General features: G+C 40.4%; 1 protein-coding gene and 1 long non-coding RNA gene across 8 annotated transcripts in view; both read left to right on the forward strand.

The window, feature by feature from the left end:
* The window catches only part of Grm3 (glutamate metabotropic receptor 3), a 245,305-nt gene that overhangs the window by 148,570 nt on the left and 75,496 nt on the right, over positions 1–21,239 (forward strand). For all 7 annotated transcript variants that reach the window (XM_087655886.1, XM_087655888.1, XM_087655887.1 and 4 more), the window contains one exon: positions 12,144–12,999. In XM_087655886.1, the coding sequence (XP_087512012.1) occupies positions 12,144–12,999 (856 nt within the window). The remainder of the gene's footprint in view (positions 1–12,143; positions 13,000–21,239) is intronic.
* Positions 1–21,239, forward strand: part of LOC148006238 (uncharacterized) — a 901,378-nt gene that overhangs the window by 47,379 nt on the left and 832,760 nt on the right. The gene's annotated exons all lie outside the window — the stretch shown is intronic.

Here is a 21,239-nt window from a genome sequence, read left to right on the forward strand (position 1 = left end):
GTTTTCTTTCCACATCACTACTAAAGTAGGCCCCTTTTCAATAAACCAGTAGAACAAGGTTTGGTATTGTGATAAAAAAAAAAGTGCCAACCTTAGTGGTTACCATGACGAAAGACCATTGATTTAATGTAGTAGAGGCGTTTTCCTAATCCATGGGAAAATGTAGGTTGCGAGCTAACAGAGTTTTTTCCAATTAGTGACTTGGGGGATTTAAGCATAATGTTCCCCAAACACCTGCAGTTAAACTCTGAGCAAACACTGATACTCCAGGCTGTTTATCAGTAGGACTTCAAACACTAAAATTATAATGTCGCTATTTTTGACAACACCACCTGGCATATTATGGAAATCTCTCTGTTACTAGTGACAAAGTCTTAATTCCTGCCAGCTCTTTGACTTCATACCCAACATTGGGAATTGCAGCACAGAAGAAAACACAATAGCCACAGTACTTCCCAAAATGATGTTCTAAATATAGATAAGATTTTTTTTTTGCCAGGTGGTTGGAAGGGCAAAACATTTTGAGATATTTGCCACCAGTAGAACAGTTGAATAGGCCAGGTGTGCACCCCAGGGACTAGGCACTGGGCCTAACATTTGGGTAGATGTCACCTGGTTCCCAGGGGATCTCCATGGCATACAAACTGGGCGACTAAACACTCTCAAATTAGAAAACAGGCAATTGAAAGCATGATATAGTTTGTGGAGTTTTTTTTTTCCTATAAAAGGCAAGGGTTGATTGACCTTTTAAATGGACATGTGAATTAACCATACATTGCCTTTGTTTACTGAGTGCTTTCGTTTATATCAAATTTGAAACAACATAATGAAAAAAGGTAGGTCAGTGCCACCCAGTGAGTTTCAAATACAAGCATGGGCTCTTCAACACTCTTTAGCAATTCACTCTACTATGAAGAACTTGCTATGTTATCTTTTCTGCACCACTCTTAGGAAGTTAACATTCTTCAGCCTTCCCACAGTTAATAACTGTCATAGCTTATGACCTGCTTCCCTTCAAGATGGTGACCAACCAATGACACGAACTAAAGAATGCTCAGAGTAATTACTATCAACCAATTGAAATAAGTTTTAGGGAAGATTTATTTTTCTTTAGCACCCTTGTCTTGACACTTACATTAATCTGTTCAGAGTTACTGAAATTACAGGCCTCTTGGCCTTCAAGGACTCAGTCTACATCAGAACAAGTATTCTGTCCAAGTGAGAGCCTTCGCCTGGTGACTTTCAAGTTGGATGCCATCCACTGTGGTGGTTTTAAGACTGTTTTTCACATACTTCCTATGCTTAAACTTTTAATTTTTATATCCTAAATAGCATAGATCAAAATATTCCTCGCCTAATGGAAAGCATTTAGCAGCCTGATTGCAACCCCTGTGTCTTTATCATCTCCTGTCCCTATGAGGCACTGGTGTTCTGGTGACATATCTGATAGGAATAACACAATATGCACCATTCTCACTATTGACTTCTACCTAAAAGTCCATCTCTCTTACCTCTTCTTGGGGAACTCCCACTTACTCTTCAAGGTCAACCTTACATATTATGACCTGTCATGCCTCACCTCGGTGAGACTGGCTGTTCTTCAGTCTGTGCCTTGCGTTAGTATCTCAGAATGTAACCTGTGCCTATTCCTCTGTGTTGCCTGAGAGAGATAACTGATAAGAATAACTGTCTTGAGGACAGTGAGGGCTTAGGTATATTTATCTTAGAAAAATCTACATTTTAGAAAAATGCTTTAAAAATTATTTTAGCTTAGGCTGATCAATAAATTAGCATTCCCCATATACTGCTATTTAATCCTAATGTAACTTCATTACTTAAGTGGAACTGAACTGGAAATGCTGGTCCAGTCCTGGGTACTAAACACGCTTTGAATCCTTTGTGCTCACAACCTTGCTCAAGTAATACACATTTTAAAAAATTCCTGAATACACTGTTCTAGTACCTACAAATAACAGCATGCATATCCCTCTTCCCTGAATTAGTACAGGACCTCAAAAGTAAGCATTAGTCATCTACAAAAACATTAGGCTATAACCCTCAGCTCCCCCAAATTTTTACATTTGTTTAACAACCAGAAACAGGAATAATGACGGCATTTTTGCAATACCACTGTATGCAAGTAACTTCTAGGGCTTCAGAAAAATATAGCTTAAGTTAACTTGTAACTCTGTTAAATCTTCAAAAGACTTTCCCAAAAATCAATCCCTGAAGCACTGAAGGATGCTTCTGACATGTCTTTTGGTGTTGAGTACCCTGCAAGTGCTTTGTAAGTATAGCTGTTTAACATAAACATTAAATAAGATACCACAGGCTCCTTATTACTGTATGGAACTGAAACCAGTTCAGCTTCACGACTTCTCTTGAAAATTAACTCATGGAGAAAAAGGGGATCAAAGACATATTCAATGATTCTCTGGGGGAAAAAATGACTTCTTTTTTAAAATTATGTAACTACTGGCTAAATCTGAGTAGAAAAATAATTCCTGAGGTAGAGCTAGAAAAATAAGGGATCCACTACAGTGTGGCATGGCATTGTCACAGCAGAACTCCTGGCCTGCTTCCTGATGTCTGTCCTCTGAAGTAATAGGACTCAGACTCCTTCTCAATCTGTGCATCTTTCAGTCTGATCGATCAGTCACGAGAACAGGAAACCAGGGAAGCTTCGTGACTAATCAATCCCTTGCTTTCAGAGGAGGAAAACAGAAGCATGTGATGACCCAGACTGCAGACCACAGGTGCTCAGTGTGACGGACTCGGGCGAAACTAAAATAGAAATCAGGACAGTTGGAGACACCCTTCAGGGTCTTTTTCTTGGGGTCTCCATGGATCATGATTGGGACTATGTCAAGATGGAAAATGGCAACAAACATCTTTGACTCACATTTTAAAAGCCCCTGCAATGTAAGCATATTATTTTCATATTATACTGAGCAAACTGCCATCCGCTCCACTATTATATTATATAATTTCCTAAATTCAAATTAGCCCTGGTGGGGGCCATGTTTCCAGATGTGCTGCAGCTAACGTGCCCAAAAGACAAAAAAAAATGACTAATCCCTTTTTGCAATAACGGTATGATTGGCACCCTTTATGGACAGATAACTCATGTGATGTGAACAGCTTGAATTCCTCAGGCAGTTTCTCAACTACAAGCCACCTCCAGTTTTAGTTTAAAATACAAGCCAATCTGGTATTTCGTACAGCTAATAGTTTAATTTGATCTGTCTGAAGAGGAAGAGCACTGGGCTTTCTTAGCCTCATGATTTCTGGAACTTCACCTGGTAACTGGGCTGGGAGTTAACAGATGGTTCAAAGTTCAACCCTCGGTGCCATATATATATATACGCATTTAATTAAAAGGGCTAAATAAAAATTCAGCATGCATTACAGAACAATTAAAGGTGGAGGCTTATTCTTAGAAAACAGCCCCAAAGAGAGGACTGTGAACAGCACAGAAAAGGCAAAGCTACCGAGATGACTATGTTAGGGCTCCAGATCCCAGAGACAGCAGCAATGCTTCCTTTTTCAAATGTATATAGCTTAGGCCTACAAATAGAATCTTTCTTGGAAGTGTCTGGTGCCTCTTTCCATCTGGAATTCTGTAACTAAGCACAGGTCCGCGTAAAACCCAGTTGCCATCGTTCTCTTTAATGTATGAGCACAGATTCAGAAGCCAATGTTATAAAAAGTTCTGAAAAATAAGTCTCATGGGGGAAAACCACATTAGTGGGTACTTATTCATACTAGACTCTAAAAGTGCATGGCCTTTTCGTTTTTGTTTTAGTTTTTGTTCTTTTTTTTTTCTCAAAATGACATTGTGTCAAGCAGAAAGGCTAAGGCTCACGTGTGGAATGGGTGTATCGGGGAGAGCCTGACACGGGTGCCAACAGATAACTCTGACAATTCCGAATTGACATTCTCTTTTTTCACAACATAAAAAGAACGGTAGACACCCTGAGTCTATCCCAGAGTTCACATTCTTTTGTTCTTCATGATCAAAAAAATCATCAAAATAAAGGCTGCCACCTAGAATAATATGAAGGTGAAAACTGTCACAAAAAAATACAATTATCAAACAAATTAACAACCTTGTAATTTTTTCTTGGACTAAAAATAAATGTTAATATATTTGTGACTTGCTAGGCTATAGTTAAAACCGAATTCCTGGATAAATTCAAGGTACCAAAAAATGTACTCCTCATAGTAAACCTGCATATAAAACTAGCATGAGCCAGCTACTTGGGCCAGAGAGAGAGGGACTTGTCACCACCAAGCCTGACAATTTGGAGTTTGATCCTCAAGATCAAACACCATGAAACAGGAGAACAAACTTATCTAAATTGTCCTCTGACTTCATGCTCACATAGCATGTGCTCCCATGCCAATGTACACTCATGAGTACACATGCACACACACACAGACACACACACACACACACACACATACATATAGACAATAAATAAATGCATAGAAACTAATATATGCTTCATTCTTTTAATGTAAACAAGTGTTTGGATTATACAGTAGCACCTTTCCACAATTAGAATTGGTTTTGGGAAAAGCAAATTTTTATACATTCCCAAAGCAAGAATATTAAATGAGTAATTGATGTGACTGTACACAATGCATTTGTCCCTACCTTGGGAGCAAATCATTTGGTGATGCTTGCCTTAGTTTTATGTTTATTTGAGGCCAACTGAAATATATATTCTTTGATTAATCAAACGTCATGATAAGGCCCTTAATTTGTTTTATAGTCTTTATGGAACTGGCAGGTTTGCAAACACAACTGATATAGAATTTTTCTTGTTTTGTTTTGTTTTTCCTGTTCATGCAAACATGATTTGGATAAACTGATTTTTAATGGCATGAAAATCTTGACAGAGGATCTCTAACATTCTAATTGCCTGTGTATCACTTTTATGAAGAACTGAATACAAGTAGTAAAGAACTCACCTTGCACACCAAATTGTTTGTTAGAAGTGCTTGGTGGCAGCTTTACATTTCTCAGTGGATTGCCTCTTCCACAGACACCTGTCTCTGTCTTAGAGAAGGTGATATGGTAGAGTAGAAAATTAGCCGTTCACTCATTAGTTCATTCAGTTAACAAACATACTGAAGTACCCCAAACTCTGGGCCGCAGTGAGAGAAGATTAACAGAGATTAAGGATACACATTTTCTGCTCCAAAGGTTTAGTAAATAACATAGAATTTACTGCATGTTTCCACTGTGATATTTACAGATGGAAGGTGTCTTCCTCTAGGCAAAAACTCCCCAGTGGACTACAGGGAAAAATCTTTTTTATCATTACAGATGCTCAGTCCGCAAACACTTGTTTATGAGGCTACTACAAAGCGTAGCCAGATAACTTTAAAAGAATGCTTGTGCTTACAAGGAGGGATTGCTCAAGCTTCTCAAATAAAGGAATTTAGAGCATCAGAGAGAAAAATGGACAAATACAATATCTTGCCTTATTGCAGCACTGAGTTGAGAACTATTGGCAATGGACTTGGAATGCAGAATGAACTAAATCAATGTGGAATGATAGAGTATAGAGAGAAGTCTCAGATTCACAGGATAAAATCCAGCATCTAATACCTATTAACATATCGTGCCTCAATTCTTCAATATATATAATGATATATATTCTTTAATATATAATTATATATATATATGTATAAATGATCTTTTCTACCCCACAAAATTATTTTGAACATTAGGAGAAAATATACCACTACAACAAAGGCTAGCATGGCACAAAAACCTGAGAGGTGCAGTAGTGGCAGACATACCTTGGCAGTAACGAACAGGTCTGCAATTGGACCTAAGACCCACCCAATAAAAGGGAAACGTAGCCATTTGCTCAGGGCAAGTGAAGTCATGGATCTTGGAGGAGAAACTCCAGACACTACTGCATGAAACCAGCAGAAACCCTAAATATATTCCAAAGTATAGCCTTCAGACACCGAGATGCGTGTATTCCTCAGGACTCATCAAAGAACTCTCGGAAGCACACCATTATGGAAACCAGCAACCAATCATGCAAATTTTGTTCCAATGGCTACATCAACACATCACTCTCACATCGAAAGCTCAGAGCACTTTGTGAAAGAAGGGATAGAAAGATTGTAAGAACCAGAGGATCAGCTCTCTGTAAGACCATGTCTCCCAGTAATATCACAAGCAACATCATAAAGTCTCATCCACCAACACGACTGCCCAAACATGAGCTGTAGAAAGACGATAACAAACACGCCAAACATGGGATAAATCCTACAAGACCTCAACCCTACACAAAGCAATACAGGCAGCTGAGCAATTCTGGAGTGGGAGTATTGGGTTTCTCTGGAGAAGAGCACACCGATTTGTTAGATAAGCAACACTAACCAGACTGAGCAGGTTGTATTTTGGAATACATATACACATACAAACACACATAGACATCTATGCATGAAATGACAATTGATGAAAAGGGAGATCATGAGTTTGAAAGAGAGCAAGGAGGAACGTATATAAGAGCTTGAAAGGAAGAGAAGACAAAGGAGAAATGCTGTAGTTGCATTTTAATCTAAAAAAAATTAATAGCAGGTTTCTGGAGGGGAAACTGGGAAACAGGATAACATTTAAAACGTAAATAAAAATGCAATTAAAATATTAACAAGAAAGAGTGACAATACATTTCCAATGGGACAAGAGCTAGGGCAAAATGTCAGTAATGCTGTGAAACATATTACTGATCCTAAGACATTTCTAAAAACGAGTGCTTGAAAACAGGAACTGACTAGATTGACTCAGCTCTGTCCAGTTTTGAAGAACTCTGAACCGAATCTCAAGTGAATGAAGCACTCACTACTCAGTCTTTGACACTTTAGCCCGTGTGGATGGCAACCTTTGACTTTCATTTTTTAGTTTTACTTTTTCCTGTTTTATTGTAGTATCCACCCCCCCCCCCCGCCGACGCACGAGGCATTCATAAAAAAGCTTGGCTTCTGTCATTTAACCTTTTACCCAGAAACTTACATCTCAGCAGATATAATATCACCTTGCTTGCAGAAAGGGAGCCTTATCCTGCCCAGAGGGTGGACTCCATCTTAGCTTTTCTTGCCGTGGCACTGTACATTTCAGAAAGTCACTTCCCCTTGTGAACGTCAGTCTCCTTGCCTATAAAATAGAAGTTTAATCACTGTTCTTAGGCCTTGAAGCACTAGACGTCTGATGGTCCTGCAGCTTGTTTTTATTTTTCCAAGAGGATTGATGAAGAACTTAGTCTTACTTGGCTGCTAGATCTACAGTTTCTCCCAAGCGGCTCCCAACTAGGCATGGCCAATGCATCCAAGCACTTCACTCCTCAGGCTGAGGCCGAAGGATCATTAACTCAAGGACAGCCTGGTGATAAGGCAAGTTGGAGGTTAGCTTGATACCCAGAGACACACTCTGTACCTCCCCACCCCTGAAAAATCTGCTTTGAATGTATTTTAAATTTTTGCTGTGCAGATCTTTACTTTGTTATCCAACTGCAATCACTTTCCCCTTTTCACCTCATCAATGTTCGGTTGGAGTCATGATCCTCTATGGCTCTGCAGACTACAATCCTTCTTTAAGTGGTTCAACTGATGCTCGAAGTGTAGTGAGCTCTTACCAAGCTCATCCTGACTCCTAGTAACTGTGTCATTCATGCCTCAGTGTTTGCGCCTTATCTGTTAGGATAACCAGGAACTAGAAAATTACCAAAACCATGCCTATTATCTCATGTCCACTCTTCTTTTATCTTCCCTGAATTTGCCTTCGCCCTCTTCTTGTAAGCTTTGGTCTCCCCACTACTCATTTATTAAAATGACTCTGCAATTTAATCTTCATTTTTCCAGGATTCACTGATAGGAGTAAACTGAATATGCTTTTATGAGCTTTTCTTTCTTGAGAGATTTGGTGTAAGATAAATTTTTCATATTATCCCCATTTTATCCATTTCCATGTTAGAATACGTCTTTACTGAGAAGAAAGAAAGGGGAAATGATATTGTCATCTTTTTAAAGACAGGATCTCTCAATGAAGTCCACGCAGGCCTCAGGTTCCCCATTCTCCTGCCTTAGCCCACCCAGGTTCTAATATAGGCATCCATCACCATGACTAGCAATTATTTTCTATGTTTATGGAGTCAGCTTCTCCAGCCATTAGCTCTGTTTCTACCAACTGTATCTTCTCATGAAACACAAGTCAAAGCAAAGTAAAAACAGTAATAAAATGCACTTCCATACTCATATTCCTTTCTGTACTGTCTGCGGTTCTTATGAGTTCATAGTCAGCTTGACACTGAGCACAGAGATACTCCCAACACATCAGGTCCACTCATCCCTTAACCCTCAGTTCCTCCAGTGCCTTCCATTAAAAAGTGTGGTTTGGGGAGGGTTATCTTCTCTCTCTTTCTGAGACTATATTGTGTGGATTATCTTTAAGTCCTTCATCTGCTCTTAAACTAAATTACTTAAATAATCTCTACCTATGTAATACCTATGAAAAGTTCCCATCTTCTCTTAAAATGCTTCTGTCTAAAACATAACTAGGTCCTGGTTTTCTTTCCTCCTCTCTTACTAATAATAACATAACTGGGTAACTTTCTTCCTAGTTTTACACCACTTTCCCATTCTTAGATGATTCTTCCTTTACCGTTCAAAATAATGTCCAGTGTAGGAGTTTTTCTTACTTCATGCTTTCTCCAAAAAAAAATATATATGGTCAGTTACCAAGGCAGGAATGTTTTTAAATGCCCAATTTTAAACAAATGAGACAGAACTTAGCAGATACCTGGGCAAATTTAAATTTTACATTTACAAAAATCTGAGGTCTAGGAGGACAGCTCAGTGGGTAAAGAGCTTACTACAAAAGCACAAAGGCCTGAAGTTGGACCTTCAGACTCCACATAGCTACATAAGCTAGCACATGTCTGTCATCCCAGCTCTCTTATGGCAAGATGTGAGGCCTACTTGCAAGAACCTCCAGAAGACTGGTATGTGTAGAAAGGCAGAGGGTGGGCAGTGTTCCCTGAGCTTTTCCTGCTCCTTCACATATATTCTAGAACAGGCATGTATTTGCATTCACACATGCATGCATGTACAACAACGTGCATGTACAAAGAAAACCCCTACTGACGTCAGCGCGAGAGTGTCTGACATACCAAACACTGTTTATGTCCCTGGCTGAATGTCTCCACATTCTAAGCCTCAAATTGATGACCACACAAGAGAGGTGAAGACGAAGGCAGGAGAAGACAACCATGGTATTGGAAGTCAAATGCCTAGCTTTGCATTTTGATTTTCTACCACACTTAATTACAAAACTATGAAAAAGTTTCAGGAGTTCACAGAATCCAGTTTTGCATGTTGAAATTAAGATAATACTTACCTCAAAAGACCCTTGTAAATAACAATAAAAAATACATGTGTAGATTTAGACATACATACCACACACACACACACACACACGCACACGCACACGCACACGCACACGCACACACACACAATCATTACAAATAGTAACTGATGCTCTAAGAAAATGGATTCATAAAAATGCACAAACCAAAGTATGAATGTTGTTCTCTAGAAATCAGACTAGACTGAAGGAGTGAGGAGAGAGAGATTAACGATCTGCCTTCTGTGGTACCTACTCATTAATTCAGAATGATTACTTTGTAACTAAGGAACCTAAGTTTGGAAGAACAATTCACCATAATGGGACTATCTCAGTACTTCACCGTAGCATTCATTTGTTGTAAATGTGTTCATAATGTACCTCACAGTGCCATTACTTTCCATGATTGCTCCATGCTGTTCAATACAGATGATACAGTTGACATTGCACTTAGGAGAGTTCCACCCCTGTATCTTAACTCAGCAATTATGCTCCCTTTTCCTAGAGTTAGCTGTGGCTTCCTTAGTTAAATACACATGCACTGTGACATGTACAGCCGTTGAAAAACAAGGGTGGTAGTCAGTATCTTATTCTACTTCACCACCTTTCCAAACAGGCTGCAGCTCGCTGTACCTCCTTCCAGCACAGAGAATGTTCATGTAACTTTCCTGTTGGAGCTAACTCATCCTTCTGTGTAGCTTTTCTTGATTGTAAGTTGTTCTCAGACATTCTGAAGCAGTGAACTTAAAGCCACAGGATCTAGCAGTCAATGGAAGTTGAATACTTCCTTACCCTTTTGGGAGAAGAAAATTCCAACAGCTTAGGAGCTGTGGTTCTTTATTTCCAGAAAATAGTGTCTCTGGGTATTCTTCAATGTCTCCCTAGACAGAACAGGCTCTGGTGACTCCAACAAGATGAGGAAAGTATTCCATCAATAAGAAATGGCCTTTCTGGTGCTACCCAGAAACTTCACAATCAGGTCTCCACAGAAAAGGATTATATCACCACAGTGGCCATAGTACAACATAAGTCCAGTGGAAGTCGGATACTAGGAGTAATGCAAATACTGGTTCAGGGCAACCTGCCTATTCATTTACCCTGAATAAACAAAAAGTACTCCTGTGCTCTGATCAGCCAGTGTAGGCAAGCCATTCTGTGCGGACGTTTCCAGTCCTTGGCAGAGAACTGCATTCTACCCATTCATCCAATCATTTGCCTTGTCTTGAGGTTCTAATTTTTCATTATTTGGTGTGCCGTGTCTCAGATTTTTCCAGCTGTCCTTGGTTTCCTTTGCTCCATGAAATGAGGATTCATCAGGACTGGGATGGCCATTGCATCCCTTTGCTTGTGTTGTGCTCAGAACTATCCATTTCAAGCTGATCGCCCTGTGTCCCTTAGGTAAACAAAAACATTCAATTGCCAGAAGAAAAAATTTCAAAGTACCTAAGCTCATTCCAACATACAGTCTTCTGAAATACTCAACTTGTTTTATTAAAGTTGACACAGAGGATTATGTGACTTAAAGTCACTAAAGACAGAACTTTTTGAAGCTAGGAAGAATAGAAAACACTTTGTTTATATATTTATTTATTTATTCTCAAGACAGGTTTTCTCTGTATGTGGCTCTGGCTGTCCTGGAACTCATTCTGTAGACCAGGCTGGCCTTGAACTGAGACATAGGCCTGCTTCTGCCTCCCTCCCGAGTGTTGAGATTAAAGGCATGCACCACCATCACCGGAGTAAAAGCAAATTTCTTACTAGATATAAATGTAATCTACTTTGATAGGTGTAACTATATATATATTTTTTTTCAAAGTATTTCATGCAGTACTTCTTGATAAACTCAGATCACTTCCTCTTTTGTCCTATAACAAATAAAAATAGTGGAATGTTGATAATTAACTAATAAAAATTCAAATTTTTATACAACATAGGCCTGAAATATGTCAAAGTACTCAATCATTCCTCAATACTTCATCTGAATTTCATCTGAATTCAAAAATACCATAAAAAGAGTTTATCTGCATGCTTTCCCTTTTCAAATTCTAAGAAAAAAAAAACAAGGCAAAGAAAAAGTTACAGTATCTTCAGAAATTTATCAAATTATATACCTAAAATTTTGAATGGTCTGAATAGAATTTAAGTAGAATTTATTTTGTTTCTTTTGCTTAACCTAGATAATAAATGTCTAATTTGGATTGTCCATGTGGCACTCAGTTCCCAAATTAAACTCTTTCAGAGACTGCCATTTTTAGCGAAAGAGGGGGAAGTGAGAATTAAACACCCCGGATCTTTCTATACAACCACAGCCAAGTTGTCTGAAAACCGAATTTGGCCACTTCACTGTAGTTCATTGTCTGCTGAGCTATAGCAGGACCCAGGGAACTTACAACGACCACGTTCAGAGCCTCTGAGCAAATTTCATCAGTCTAGAGTCTAGCACAGAACTTAAGTAGGTCCAGCCACCGTGGCCTCCCATTTTTCATCATGCTTTTCTCTAAAACAAACACTGCCTGCTTTGAACCTGCTCCCTAATAGCTAAACATGTTACCGAGGAAAGTATCTGGTAAAGGTCTCAAGAAGTGATCCCCTCCCCTCCCCTGCCCCGCACAGAAAAGGAAGCTGGTAACAGACGTGAATGGTGTAAAGATTTCTCTCTCACATAGTCATTTGCTTATGGGTTTTTTAAAAAGATGCCTCTCTCTTTTTTGCTCAGGTGGCAAACCTGCTGAGGCTCTTCCAGATCCCTCAGATAAGCTACGCCTCCACCAGCGCCAAACTCAGTGACAAGTCGCGCTATGATTACTTTGCCAGGACCGTGCCCCCTGACTTCTACCAGGCCAAAGCCATGGCCGAGATCTTGCGCTTCTTCAACTGGACCTATGTGTCCACCGTTGCCTCTGAGGGTGACTATGGGGAGACAGGGATTGAGGCCTTCGAGCAGGAAGCACGGCTGCGTAACATCTGCATCGCCACTGCTGAAAAGGTGGGCCGCTCCAACATCCGCAAGTCCTACGACAGCGTGATACGTGAGCTCCTGCAGAAACCCAATGCGCGGGTCGTGGTCCTGTTCATGCGCAGTGACGACTCACGAGAGCTGATCGCGGCAGCCAACCGCGTGAATGCCTCCTTCACCTGGGTGGCCAGCGACGGCTGGGGTGCTCAGGAGAGCATAGTCAAGGGCAGTGAGCATGTAGCCTATGGCGCCATCACCCTTGAGCTGGCATCTCACCCGGTTCGCCAGTTTGATCGCTACTTCCAGAGCCTCAACCCCTACAACAATCATCGTAACCCCTGGTTCCGAGACTTCTGGGAGCAGAAGTTCCAGTGCAGCCTCCAGAACAAGAGAAACCACAGACAGGTTTGTGACAAGCACCTGGCCATTGACAGCAGCAACTATGAGCAAGAATCCAAGATTATGTTTGTGGTGAATGCAGTGTACGCCATGGCGCATGCGCTGCACAAAATGCAGCGCACCCTCTGTCCCAACACCACCAAGCTCTGTGATGCAATGAAGATCCTAGATGGAAAGAAATTGTACAAGGAGTATTTGCTGAAAATCAACTTCACAGGTAAGCAGCGAGCCTTATTGTCCTCTGTGAAATGAACAAAGGGGCTCAACCGGGAGCCAAAAGCCTCTGCCCCTAACGAGACAGCCTTGCTCTAGAAGTTTAGACCAACACAAAAGGGGGTTCATAATCTTAAATATCCCAAGACGTAATGCTCTTTTGATGATAATCTTGTTCATTTTTGACGAATACGTTGGCTCGTTTGCTACATGAAACTGAAAGATCCCAAGGCGAGGTTGATGTCCCACTGTGGCAGCCGCCGGAAAGGGGCCATGCTACATTGACTTTCTTTTTTGTTAGCTGCAGGATATGACACATATGATAGGGGCATTTAATCTTCTGCTGCGGAATTGGCAACTGTCTAAGGAACACGAATTCTGAGCTCTTCTTGTGAGGGATTTGAGCAAAAGAATCTCATAACTGTCACAGTGGGTGAGAAAAAGTCACTTTTCCCAGAGACTAATTAGGGACAGAATAGGAAAGGCGACCAGACTATGGTGACTCCCAAACACGGCAGTTTATTTATTTTGCTAGACAGAAAAAATTCCCTTGGGGCTTTAGAAGTTGTGGGTTCTCTCAAATTTTATATTATAAAATGCAACTTTGTGATCCTTAATAGAAACAAATTGAAGATTGAAATAATTCTGGTCAGAAGTAGCTATGCCAGCGCCTCCAAAAAGGATACTGCTCTCTTCAACCTACATCTAAATATGGCAAAAAAAATTTTTTTCTAAATAAAGTTTTGCATTATTAATATATTAACATATTAAAATCCAGGCTTTAGGTTTGAGGACATGTGGTATCAGCTCAGTGACCGTCTATGGCCAAATTATGAAGTTGTAAGCCGCATTTATAAGAGATCCAAGGTACTTCTATGCCTACCCTGTTAAAAGTCCCCTATGTCATTGGGCAATGATTCTGGCCTTCACAATCAATTTCAGTTCTTCACCCGAGATCCTGAAGTTTATATGCTTAAATGGCACGATCTGGAGCAACAGGCATTCTCACACTTCCTTTGCAGGTGGTCAGCCAGGACTCAAGCACTCTGCAACATGCATGACTGTGTGCAGTGAGGGAGGAACAGCGCTCAGTGGCTTCTATTCCAAAATTCCCATACAGTTCATGGCAGAATAGTCACAGAAATCGCACTGTGAAGTTTTGTTCACTTTCTACCCTCTCTTCTCCCTGAAGGGCAAAAGTAATGGAATGGAGTCAAATCAGCATCCTTCTTATCCATTTGATGGATGTGACCCCTCTCACCACCAGAATGACTACAGGGAGCACTGAAGGGCCAGCATTTCTTATCCTTTATGTGTGTCAATTCATATAGAAACAAACAGCCACAACACAATGGGGATGGGGGGAATAGGTTACTAGTAACTTATCATTCATCTTAGAATCTCTTACCAAGTCTTCCAGACTTCTCCAAAGAAGTAAAGATAGACCCTAAAAATCAGTACCAAACAGAATCTTCACTTCATAAAGACTTACTTCTTAAAGACGCTTATCTAAGCACGTACGCCCCTGAAGACTGTCTGTGAAATAAGCGTTCCTCTTTATTCTCCATATACATTATCTCTTACATTCTATCTGTCCCTCAGTCTGAGAATACATAAAGTAGGTTCATTCCTTAACAGTTCAAATGAGTGAAGCTCAGATATCAGAGAGCTCTTGCACAATAACCACACCATTTTCCTTCATCTGGCTGTTTGGGTGGTAAAAAAGCAGAGGAAAGTAAAGAAATAAGGCCACAATTTAGATAAATAAAACAAATGTATCTTCTTTTCCTCTGTCTTGTTCAATTACCAGTTTTGATTCTCCAATTCTCTTTGCCTGCGCAAAGCCTCACCACAAAGTGCCATTCTGCCCTTCTCAGTCAGACATTAGCCACCCCTCTCCATTTACGAAGAGAGCAGATGAGAGAAAACAGATTTTTTTTTTGAGAAAACAGATTTAAACTACAGAAGACACGGGTAAGATAGGCTAGCCACAAGGTAAATGTGTTCGGAAATGAGAATTGCATTACAAAGGTACCGAGATAAAGAAATTATCTAACGAGATAGTTTTAAAATTAAAGAATTGACTATATGAATCTAGTGCTTCAGTCTAAAGGAGTATATGTAGAATACTGATTCTAGAATTTCATGTTGAGTTTATAGAAACCTGTGTGTGTGTGTCTGTCTGTCTGTCTGTGTGTGTCTGTATATGTGTCTATGTGTGTGTATGTCTGTGTGCATGTGTGTTTGTGTATAGTTTATACAACGGTACCAGAAGGTGTACACTTGTTGGCAGGTGCATGTGTGTGTGTGTTTGCATGCGTGTTGTTGTCATGTGTCAAGTGTTCTCCACCTTATTCTTTTGAGACAGACTCTCTTAGTACATTTGGAACTCGTCACTTCAATTGGGCTGGATAGCCAATGAGCTTGATGGATTTCTGTCTCCGTCACCTCAGTACTGTGGTTAAAAGTATGCACCACTCAGCTGGTTGTTGTGTGTGTGTTAGATACTCACATACTCATGCTTACATGTGAGGTCTTTTATGATTCTACCATCTGCCTAGCTCCATAGGTGTGTGTGTGTGTGTGTGTGTGTGTGTGTGTGTGTGTGTGTAGAATATATATATATATATATATATATATATATATATATAGAATAAAGCTTGAAATTAGATGTAAGATTATGAGTATTTTATGCAGTAGTGCTGTCTTAATGAAAAATTACCAAGGGCAATTCTTATTTTGTTTAACAATTGCAAAATCAGATGTATTTACTGTTTCTTTTTGGAAAAGATACCTGGCTTTCTCAATTGCATATTGATGTAATAGAGGCAACATGATAGGCAACATTAAGCTCACGTGGCCACATCTGCCCAGTTGGGTTCAACGGTCCTCTCCTTGACGTCCGTTTCTACCAAGTATATCCAAGATTGTATAAAGGGACAAAGGCTTTCAATTCTATAATAACTATGCTTCTTACAGGACTTTGGCCACATAATCCCCGGTGTTTTGCTACACTCCAAATAGCTGGTCCCCGTGTCGGCTGGCATAGTCTTATGAAGTTGACTCCCTTTGGAAATTAATTTTGCTAAGTAGATTTAACAGAAGTATGTGTTCTCAAAAAATAGCAAACTCCAAATAGCAAACTCTCCTGGCATGGATATAACCATTTCCACCTCTCTAGACAGATTTGCAGTTTCCTTTTTTTTTTTTTTTTTTTTTTGCGTGAAGATGGTTTGATGTCCCCTTCATTTGCATGGAGATTGCCTGCAGTTCCCCAAACATGCCATGCCCTTACTTTCATCCTCATACTCTGTGAACAGCCCAGTTCCCCCACCTAGAGCATCTGACCTCTCCCCCAATCGCCTTCCCTCCATTCTGCCATGGCCTTTGCCTTATACCTTTCATCCAAGCATCTAGCATACCTAATAAGCTTCACTTTCCAAATCCATCAGTTCAGTTATCTTAACCTGATCACCTCCTCCGCAGCTCCCCGCGGGATGCAAACACCATCTCTCTAGCCTGAATTTCCATAGTACCCTCCAAACGGCTCCCTCTTGCCCACCCCTTAACAGCCCCCACAACCTATTCTCTAATCAACAGCAAATCTGCTTCAAGCCCTTTGAGAAGTCCTCCCATGTTACTCATTTTCATGCAATGATATATTCGTGCCCTCTAAGTCCAACCTGAGTTGCCCTTTCCTACCCTCACTGCCTGACAATCATTTATAGTCATTTATAGTCTCCCTTTCCTGCTCCCTCCCGGATAATCTTTACCCCAGGATATGCAGGGTTCCTGCATCCCTGCACGTTGTCTTGGTGGAATCCTTCCCCACATATTCTGATGCTAGTAAGTTCCTCTACCTTCTTTGTGTCTTCACATGGAAACCCACTCTAAATACTGTAGTCCATGCCTCCCTGCCCTAGTTCCTACAGGCACCCATTTCTCTTTAACCTGTTTTACATTTTATCCTGTTAGTGGTCGTTTTTACCTGGCGTCATAGACATTGTCTTCCATAGCCTTTATGTTTGTTCCTTATTGGTTTATCCTCACAAAACAGGTACCATGAGAACAAAAATCATTACCTATTTAATTCACTGCTGCTTCTCAAGTATGATATGTTACCTGGTAAATATTTACTATGAATAGTATTTGATGCTCAAAGTCATGTTTTCTCACCACATGTTCAAATTGTAAGTTTTTTCTTTCATTTTTGAGATTATAATATAGTATGTCATTTCCCCCTTTCCTTTCCTCCCTCCAAGTTCTCTTACATATCCCTTTCTTGATCTTTTTCAAAACCATGGCCTGTTTTTCCATTAAATGTTGCGCACAGAGATATGTGTATGTGCATATGTATAATGTACGTAGGAAGAAGCTAGCTACACAAGTACAATCTTCTGAGTCTCTTTGTATCTCTGTATCTCTCTGTGTCTGTGTCTGTCTGTGCCCCCCTCTCTCTGTCTGTCTGTCTGTCTGTCTGTCTGTGTGAAGTAAGACTATCCTGCTCTCAACATTCCTTAGTTGTTTGTATTCTTTGTGCAGGGTTGAGGCCTTCTAGGTCCCACTCTCAAGAGTGTGTTTATTATTGTTGGATGCTGTTACAGAAAAGTGTAACAAACCAAAAATGTGAAGTTATGAGTCCAGTCCCAATGGATATACCTACAGCACAACTCCTGTGCCTAAGGATTAAGGAGCATTGTGGAAGAAGGGGTGGAAAGAATATAAAACCCAAGGAGCACAGTGTTTGCTATGAGATTGCGTCTCCTACTAATGTCAGAAACTGTATCCATAAAGTTTCACTAAAGGACTACTTAGATTTAAGTTCTTTAAAGGGATAGAACGTGTCATCTCTCATTTTAAATATATAGCACCATATCCATGTAACCAACATTGTAGAAATGTTTACTGCAAGAACAAAGAATGAAATAGATAGTCATTCCCTTGATGACATAATTCTTTTGCGATGTTTTAGTTTTTAGGAGGTATGCATTTATGATTTCTGAAATGGCTTGCTTTAATGCATGTAACCTCCCCAGTTGTTATTTTCCTATATATCATCAGAGCTTGAAGTAGTCTATCACTTGGACAGATAGTCCTCTGATTGAGAAATGATTTTCTCAAAGTCATTCATTGGAATAGAGGAAAGGCCAGAGTTAAATACACCACACTGAATCCTGTGTTGCTTTGACACGTTGCAAAGGCTGTCTGGTTGGGTAAGGTCTTTGATTCAGTGCATCTGCAGTCTCTGGTGCACAGTATACATTAACAAAATTTTACTGAAGGAACACAGACTAGCCAAGGACTTTAAGACATATTTTCTCTCTGAATTCCCTTTTCCCACCCCACTGATGCTCTTTGGGCTGCTTTCTTATCTAACGATTGTCCAAACAACCACTGTTTTAAAGTCAGCATTAAATTAAAAAAATTGGGGGGTATTCTCAAAAACTGAACTCTAAAAGCATCTTCTAATTATTACAAAAACAATCTCTGTGTAAGAGATCATTACATCCATAATTTTAAAATTAGTATTAAATAAGAACTCCTTTTTATGTCATGTAACATAAACTCTTAAGGAAATGCAGTGCCACTGTGTCCACAGTCTGCCCAGGAGAGTGGAATAAAATCACAGAGCTACAAAAAAAAAAAAAAAAAACCAAAAAAAAAAAACAAACAAAAAAAAAACCTTCTTGAAAAAATGAGCTTCTGTCTACTCTTCACTTGACAAAGGCAGACATTTAGGATATCAGAGTTTTATCTTCTTACTAAAGCACACAGACATGAACCCAGGTGTCACAGTGACATGGCAACTAGAACAACCTCCGGTTTAAAAGAAAATGAAAGAGCTGTCAGTTATCTGGTACCCGGTCAGAGGTACCCTAAGACATTTCCAGAGCTGAGTGGGAATTATCTCAGGAATCATTCAAAACAGTCACTCCCTGGTGTGAGATCGGGAGGCCAGAATGGGTTGAGCTACAGGATAAAAGCTCTACAGAAGAGAAAGGGATCCAAGCTCACATAATGCCGTCCTGCATGGACAAGCAGTCAGGGACCTCACTTACTCATTCACTCCACAACAGCTTAGAGACTATGTTAAGATCTGGGGATGTAGACAACAAGACAGACCCCCTTCCTGCACACAGAGGGCACACTACTGTGTAGTCTTCAAAACTCTAACATAAGGCAGACAGATTCTTAGGAGCTACGCTGTTAGAGAGGTGCCCCAAGCTTCTTGTTCTGTTTTGACTTGAGTCTTGGTTTTAGATTGGAAAGTCGCCATATATCGTATTCTCAGAAAATACATCTAAACTCCATCAAAAAACCTTAGTCCCGTGGCTTAATTTACCAGTGACAAGAACAGTTCCCTAGGCTTGTTGGGCTGCAGGCTAGGACTAAATAGGATAAACAGCCAAAGAAGGTTTTAAAATCTATAATTATGAATTCGGTGGTTTTCTGGCTTTCTCCTTCTAATACGTCTTGGTACTGTAAAGAGAACAACTGCTGAGGTTAGAGAATCAGAGCCTGTTTGATATGGTTCTTATGTTACCAATTCTCAACGCTAGGAGGAACACACTAGGAAAATGGTAGTCCAGCCTCATTGCCCTGTTTGCCTCTGCATCTGACTCATCCAATAGGAACAAAGATCACAGTTGGGACTATAATCACAGAGTGCAGCCAAGAAGGGCATATTTTCTGGGACATTGCATTTCAAGGAATACATTCTAACTGGCCCCAACCCAGCAAGGCTTTCCTCTTGAAAAGCACAGGGCCATCCAAGGCGCAGTGAGGAAGCCAAAATGGTAATGGCCACATCTTCAGATGAATGGGCTTTGAAGTCCCTGAAAGAGCAAACTGCTCTTGATCTTGCTTCCTCCACTGGCACATGCATAGTTCCCACAAAGGCACGGACACTGCCCCAGCTCTTCTGATCAGAAGCATTTCCAAGTGCAAAGACAAACATCCCGTCTGCCTTCCCTTCCCTTCCCTTTCTTCTTGGCTAGCTTCCTGGGGTCATGAGAATGAGATTTAACTTTGCACAGGGCACCACAAATGTGCTCTTATGTGTTTATGCACCGTCGATCTGTGCTCTGCTGTCCTAGAAGCTTTAAAGACGATTTGCATTTTAAGATTGTGTGGTAGGGAACAGAAAGCTGTAGGAAATGGGGTTCCAGCCTGGGGCCTATGTTTCCCACTGTGCCATCTCCTTATTACTATTCTCATTGTAGTTGCTAGTATTATTATTACTGGTTCAGAATCCCTAGTTATCCTGATTTATGTGCATAACCATCCTACCCATGAAATAGGAAAATATAGTCCTCCCCAATGAAATACGTGAGAAACAGATTGTACTACCTTGTAATGCATCCCACCCCACCCCTCAGGAATCTTTCCTCCTTTTCACTCTCCTCTCTCTCTCTCTCTCTCTCTCTCTCTCTCTCTCTCTCTCTCACACACACACACACACACACACACACAATTGTTTAATACAAAAAACCATTAACAATACAAAAGAACCTTAAAGATCAGAAAATAACGTGAGCAAAAGTCAATGCAACTAATATATTATTTAGAAATCAGTCCATCTTCTACAAATAGCATTTTTGACGCCCTATGCCACAACTGCCTGTCTTCTAAAAGACACTAGTTTGGAAATATTGTCACAGTAAAACAGGAAACATTTTGTGACCACTTTCATGTACCTCTCTCCAAGCCATGCTTCTTCTTCAATAAGTTACTAGAAAACCAACACAGAGAAAGGATTCAAAACATTCCTTCCTACCAATGTGCCAGTTTATTAGATAGAAAGATTTTTCTATTTAGAATTTTAAAGGATTGAATTGTCATCTGATGGATCCAGGCAATATGGAAAGCTCTTTAACTCAGCTTCTGTTTTTGTTTGTTTGTTTTTAAAATTGGATATTTTATTTATTTATATTTCAGATGTAATCCCCTTTCCCCGTTTCCCCTCTGCAAACCCCCTATCCCATCCTCGCCTTGCCCTGCTTCTATGAGGGTGTTCTCCCACCCACCCACCCACTCCCACCTCATCGCCCTATCATTCCTCTACACTGGGGCATCGAGCCTTCATAGGACCAAGAGCCTCCCCTCCCATTGATGCCAGATAAGGCCCCTTCAGCTCCTTCAGTCCTTCCCCTAACTCCTCCACTGGGGTCCCTGTGATCAGTCCAATGCTTGTCTGCGAGCATCCTCCTCTGTATTGGTCAGGATGTGGCAGAGCCTCTCAGG

This window comes from Rattus norvegicus, chromosome 4 (assembly GCF_021556685.1).
Source record: "Rattus norvegicus strain SHRSP/BbbUtx chromosome 4, alternate assembly SHRSP_T2T, whole genome shotgun sequence".
NCBI lineage: Eukaryota > Metazoa > Chordata > Mammalia > Rodentia > Muridae > Rattus > Rattus norvegicus.